At 48.0% G+C, this 6,684-nt stretch overlaps 1 protein-coding gene across 1 annotated transcript in view; it reads right to left on the reverse strand.

Annotated features, from left to right (window-relative positions):
• Positions 1-404: 404 nt before the first annotated feature.
• The window catches only part of LOC103739384 (voltage-dependent calcium channel subunit alpha-2/delta-4), a 66,050-nt gene continuing 59,770 nt past the window's right edge, over positions 405-6,684 (reverse strand). Inside the window, 2 exon segments of the mRNA XM_029566809.1 lie at positions 405-1,393; positions 3,391-3,486. Coding sequence (XP_029422669.1) covers positions 1,054-1,393; positions 3,391-3,486 — 436 coding nt within the window. The 3' untranslated portion in view covers positions 405-1,053.

The following is a 6,684-nucleotide window of genomic DNA, read 5'->3' on the forward strand; positions in this document are numbered from 1 at the left end:
AACTGGAGTTACAGATGGTTGTTACCCACCATGTGGGTGCTGAGAATCGAACCTGGGTCCTCCACAAGAGCAGCCAATGCTACTCTTAACCACTGAGCCTCTCCAGCCCATCATCTGCTTTTCTGTCTGCATCCCAGAATGGGAGCCCCACAGCAGTTCTCCATTGGGTGGGGGAGGGCCTGAGGAAGGTATGCTGGAAGTGCTGCTCTGTCTGTGTGTCTGTCTGTCTGTCTCTTTTCCTCTCTTTCTCTCATTTGTTTTTGGTCCTTTTGAGACAGGGTCTCCCTGTAGCCCCAGTTGGCCTGGAACTTGCCATGTAGACCAGGCTGGCCTCAATCTCACAGAGATCTGCCTGCCTCTGCCTCCCAAGTGCAGGGATTAAAGACGTGTGCTACCATGCCCAGCTCAGAAGGGCAACTTGAAGGGGAATGGTAGTTCTTTCCAGTTGGACTTGAGTCTGCTGTTGTGTCTCAGATGTCTGCTCTGGCAGCCTCCATCTCCTGCCTATACCATCCATCAGTACTGTCCAAGCCCCAGCTCCTTTGGATTGGGTTCAACCTCCTAATAGTAATCTGGTGGATAATTGTTGCTCTTTAGACCATGGGCCCCAGATATGGCCCTCAACCTCTCTGGGCTTCTGTTTCCTCAAGGGTAACCAAGAGGTAAAGACTCACGGAGTCTCAGGCCCTATGCGTTCTCAGCATTCTTTGATTTCCCTGGTGCTCAGTGAAGAACCCCACTGTTCCTCCCTGCATGTCTTCCGAAGTGGCCAGGGCTGGGAGTTGATGTCCTCAACTGTGTGGCCCTCTAGTCTGCTGGCCTGGGCCTGTGAGAATCTACTGGCTGGGCTTGGTCATATCCTTCATGGCCCAGGAACTATCTTCTATTATGGGCAATATGAGGGAAGTGGAGACAAGAGTTGTTTTCTTTCTGCCTGGGAAGAGGCGCAGCAGCCACTGGATGTGGTAAGCCCTCTGAGGCAAAGCCTGGGACTTCCATCTGGGTGGCTATGGAACTTTAAAAAGTGCTCCAATGTTTAGAACTAGAAGCCTCTTAGCGATTAACCCTTCTGATCGCATATTTGGAATTTGGGCTAGAATTCAGCTTGGTTGGTTTTTGGGTCAAATCTCTTTCCTTTGCTCCATGCTGGAGCATCATTCTGGCTGGGGATGAGAACACGTGAGCCCTACATTCTATGTGGAGGCTATGGCATGGGGCATGAGGCATGTCAGGAGGGAAGGCAGGGAGGGAGCCCTGTAGGTTACCTGGTCCTTCTGCCCAGCGGAGGTTGAAGACAAAGCTGCCAGGAGGTTGCTCAGAGGCCTGGCAGTACCACAGGGGAAAGTGGTCCATGGTGAAAATATTGGCTTCATCTTCAGGTGTCTGGAACTTCCTGCAAGAGCAAGATTGGTACCTCCTCAAATCTGGGAACGTGTATACCCCTTTTCCCTTTGCCATACATGATCATCCTGGCCGGGCCAAGAGCCTGACTCTCTTCAGTGCTGTCTGAGTTGCATACAGCAAACATCAGCCTCCATGGACAGAGACTGTGTGCCGTGATCCCAGCACTCCAAGGCTGAGGGAGGAAGTTTGTGGGTTCTAGGTCATGCTGGCTACGAGCCAAGACCTTGTTTCAACCCCTCCCCAAATAAAAAAGAAGGAAAAGAAAATATCAGTCCCTAAATTGGCATTGCTCCAGGGAATCCCTGCCTTTGCCAGAAGCAAAATGCTGGCGCACTGGATTGCAAGTGGAGGCCAGCAGAGGTGGAACTGGTGTCGGCAAGAATCTGTAGACTTGTTGCCAACAGAGTTCCCTTCCTTTGGGTATAACTAATTTATCCTTGTCTGGCTCATTGGCATATCTGAGTGAGGAAACTGTCCAATCAGTTCTGTCACTGCAGTGAAGAAGGCATAAATTGCTCCCACATTACTTCGAAAGTCTCGGCTTTGGTGTGCAACATGCGTCTTCCTTTGGAGCAGCTTTTCCTTGCTAATTATGGGTTTGCTTTCCTTGAGCACACACAAGCCTACAGAGGGAGGCTGGTCCAGAAACAGACAGGGAGGTGGGCGAAGCCGGGTGGGATGGGAGATTAAATGGCACCTGTGGATAAAGATCGCAGGTAGAGGACTGAGATTTGAGTGAGTGCAGGGCTTGCTGGTGCCCAGTCCCCAGGCTGCTGATTGCAATATGGTCTGAGTAAAGGGAGTCCTTTGGGGATATGCAGTGCATCACCTCTACGGCCTTTCAGGCAGCTGTCTTCCCAGCTTCCCAGAGTCCTTGGCCACCTGTCTGGGTTCCCATGTCTTCCCATCCTTTAGGATAGTGCTGTTCTTCTCCCCCCTTTGGGGAAATTAGAGGAGGGAAGGAAGAAGGGAGAGGAAAGAGCCACTAAATTTGTGTTCCTAGAAAGCTTCCATCTTGTTTAGCTTGTCCAGGTTTGCCACAGAGTCCTGGGAGAAGCTCTGAGGCGGCACTCGGTGGCTGAGTGTGTTGGGATTTAGAGGGGCAGTGAGTGATGGGGAGGAAATAGGAGGGCACTGGGTCCCCCATCAGCTCAGCTGTCACTGGGGCCTCATCTGCCTGAGCATCCTGGGTTTCAGGGCAGCAAGTGGGTGCTGCCCCGCCCTCTTCTGGGCTCCTACCTCCTTTTTGCAGAGGGATCTAGGAGACGGCAGGGCGGGGGGCCCTATAACAGAGTTTGCCCACAATCAATACTTTGCTTACAGTAGGTTCTCTTTGGTAGATGAGTGTTGTCCTGAGCACTGTGGATACTTAGCAGCACCCCCGGATTCCACTATCCACTGTGTGGATGCTGTCTCCCCATTTCTCCCAGTATGATAGCCAAAACCATCTCCAGACATTGGGGTGGGCAGAACACCCAGCAGGTGGGAACTTTGTACCTTAGCGTCTTAGAGGCTCAGCCTCCCATGCCCCACAGTGATGGGGGTTGCATCCAAACCCTGTCCATAAGCTGTAGTGGGTCTGTCTGGGCCTCGTGTGTAGGGGGACTCCAAGAGCAGCCCCTCTACAGGTGAACAAAATGCCCACAGAGGAGGGGGCACCATTGGAAAACATAGCTGCCGTCCAGGCTGGCTCGGGGAAGGAAACAATCTCAGCTTTCCATCGCCTCTGCAATGTCTACCCTTCCAGGCTCATAGTCTCCTCTCTTGCTGGCCCACCTTAGGTCCTCCAGTACACACTAAGCCAAGTGGGCCATTGCTTCTTTTACTGTCTGGGTCTGTGAAACCCACTCTTCTGCCCTACATGGATTTTCAGGGCAAAGCATGTTGAGACTGTCTCTGTACTACCATCTCAAGGGCACCCAAGGATTTGTGTCATGTTCTCTCTTCTCAGAGGACCTGCTCCCTAATGCGTCCAGCAGGACTCACCTGTCAGAGAGTTTCTCAGAGCCCACGAACAAGGTGCTTCTGAGGAGGCCAGCCCGGGTCCCCAGGAAGGCTACATCCATGCCGGGCTCCAACTCTCTGTAAAACGGACAAGGCAATGACCTTGTGGAAGGTCTTTCTCCCAGTAGCTGCATCTGCCCAGCAATGCACTGCCAAGGGCTCAAGGTTACAGGTAGGTCTACATTGGTAGGGACAACACTAAGCCTGGATTAACACACTTAGCCACAGGTCTGGGCTGTTCCTGAAGAGAAGGGTCTGGAGAGATGGGGCTTCTGTAGATAGAGCCAGTACCCTACAATAGCACTGAGTCAGACCCCAGGGGAGGCATCTCTAAAAAGCACCAATCAATCCTATTCTCTATCTAAAGTCTAATGAGCTCTAGCTTATCCCATGTTCAAAACCACCAACTCATACCAACCAATGCACCACAGCAACTACATTCTGAAGCAAATCTCAGATGCTTCACCAGTAAAGACTCTTTTGGAGCTATAATTCACATACCACATAATTCTCCTATTTAGAGAATATTGTTTTAGTGTACTTACCAAATGGCACAACTACCACCATTGTGATTTTAGGCTATTATTGTCACTCCCCCAAAGAAACTCCATGCTCACAAGCAGTCATGAGTCTGTTTTTAACGTGACTCTGTTCTCCCTCCCTGATTCTCTATTTCCTGAGCAAACTAGGCCATCGGTCCTGTGGATTTCTCACCTGGGTGAGGTCAGTTGCTACAGCATTATTTAGCATGTTCTTATTCCTTGTACTTATAAATTGCCACACAGACCTGGGGCAGGTATTTGGGTTTGAGTATTTACTTGCTGAAGTTTGGGTGAATGTCACTCAAAGTCCCAGTTATTGAAGACAGTTCCTGGGTGGCCCTATGGGGGAGGCTGCAGAACCTTTGAGAAGTGAGGCAAGGGGGATGTGATTGGGGTGTACCCTTGAAGGGGATTGTGGGACCCCTGGTGCCTTCTACCCCCTAGGCACTGCATGCTGTCTTTCCCTCACCATAGGCCCTCAGCAATGGGGCAGACTGACACTTAATTGGACCCTCCAAACCTGGGAGCCAAATGAAATTTTTCCCTTTGTAAGTTGATTGTGTGTGATACTTTGTCACAATACTACAAAGCTAACATATAGGGGATTCATTCCTTACCAAGAAGTGCATACTATCTGACTGATTAATTGGACTAACAGGAACATGCCTTCATTCCTTCTTTATTTTGTTTTTACTGGAAATACTTGTATAAAGAAAAATGGCATGAATATTTGCTTATCCTCAGGTACAATTTGCACAGAGAGGATGGATTGTTGATACATTTAGCTTATTTACCAATTTTACAAATAAATTGTTTTTCTAACATCTCCAAGGGTGACGACCAGTTTTGTTTCCTCAGACTCTTCTGAGTTTGAAGGAAGTGGATGTGTTTAGCTTGCCACAGTTGTGGTTACCCTCTGCTCTCACCTTCCCTCCTTTGGCACAGATCTTTCAGGGACCTCTGAGTTCCTTTGGCAAAGTCTCATCAGTCTCCCTTGGCACCTCCCTTCCTGCTGGAATCCTACCCCTGTCCTGGAATCAGCCATGTCCCCAAGGAGCCCAGGCTCACTTTAATGAGGACCGGCGTTGCTAGGCACTGCCCTGGCTGGGTGCTCCGGAGGCTGTGCCTCTCTCTCCCAGAATACAGGGCTAGCAGACATCTTTTTTTATTCCTTTAAGAGAAAATATATCAGGAATTCAAATTGGTATTTCCAATGCACATGAGCATTTTATCTAAACTTTTTGTATTTTTGAAATTTGCATTCCTTTGTTCTTTTGCTGAAAATGTTGGCTTCTAATGGCATTATGATCTAATCCAAGCAATGCAATATCGGTTCCAGCAACACTATTAGTGAGCAGAGTTAACAATTTTATTTATTGTTTACACTTCTAAAGCCTCTTAAAAGAATTCTCCTATGTACAGTTACTTAATGAACTTTATACACAACCAGGTAGTCCAGTGTATTTTATCTTCTTTCAATTTTTTAGAGATTTCTTTTAAGATTTAATTATGTGATTCCCAAGTCAACACCACATTCAGAGGCGGTGTCTTGGCACACTCCCCTGTTTCTTCACGCGACCTACAGATAACATTGTTTCCTTGGTTTATCTTTTCATTAAAATAATACACAGAGGCCAGGTGAGCAGAAGGGAGGGTGTGGGCAGGGCAGTGATCGGTGTGGGCTGAGTTTGTGTGGCGTGATGAGTTCTGTGTACAGTCCTGGGCCCACAGGTAGCAATTCAAACACTGTACCATGCAAATGTGTTTTGAATCAATGCATGGAATCCATTAATCTGTACAGTTTTTATATTTTCATCATCAGTTCAAAACTATTTTAAATAAAAAAATTAAAAACACGCAATGAAACAAAGGCAAAGTACGTATGCACAAATGTATATCTGTATGTAGGTACAGGTAATTATGAAAACACATTTATACATCTCTTTAGATAAACACTAGGGATATGGTACAGACGCTTCTCTGTCCCTGGAGATAATTTCATGGCAATGTATAGAGACATTCCTCTTTTTCCCAGCTGCATAGAATTCCGTGGTATGATTCTTCTTGAAAATATCTTATTTATTATTTTTATTTTGCATGTATGAGTGTATTGCCTGCATGTACATAAGTGCACCCATGTTGTGCAATGTCTGCGGAGGTCAGAAGAGGGCACTGGATTTCCCTGGAGCTGGAGTTACTGATGATTCTTAGCCACCATATGGATGCTGGGAATTGAACCTGGGTCCTCTGCAAGAGCAGCCAGTACTCTTAACCGCTGAGCCATCTCTCTAGCCCCATGGTATGGTTCTTGCTCCTGTGTTGGGCATAGAGGTTGTTTGCTGTAAACGGCACCGTAACAAATGATTAAGAGGTACGTATTTTGATATTTTTGCCGGCATATTATCTGGGATAGGCTCTTGTATCTAGGTAAAAGTGTAAATGCATACACAGTCTTGCTAAATATCCCACCAACAGTATATACTGCTAAATTTAGTTCTCCATCGGACAAGCGAGACATACAACCTTGCTGTGGTTTTACACCTGTGCGGGACGGCTTTAGTGTCAACCTGACACACCTGGGTTGAGGGAGCCTCAATCGGGAATTGCCTCTATTGGACTGGCCTGTGGCCATGTCTGTGGGGCATCTTCTTGATGAGTGATGTAGGAGGGCCCAGCTCACTATGGGTGGTGCCACCCCTGAGCAGGTGGGCCTGTGTTGCATAAGAAAGTAGGC

The sequence above is a fragment of the Nannospalax galili genome, unplaced genomic scaffold (genome assembly GCF_000622305.1).
Source record: "Nannospalax galili isolate Female #2095 unplaced genomic scaffold, S.galili_v1.0 scaffold199, whole genome shotgun sequence".
NCBI lineage: Eukaryota > Metazoa > Chordata > Mammalia > Rodentia > Spalacidae > Nannospalax > Nannospalax galili.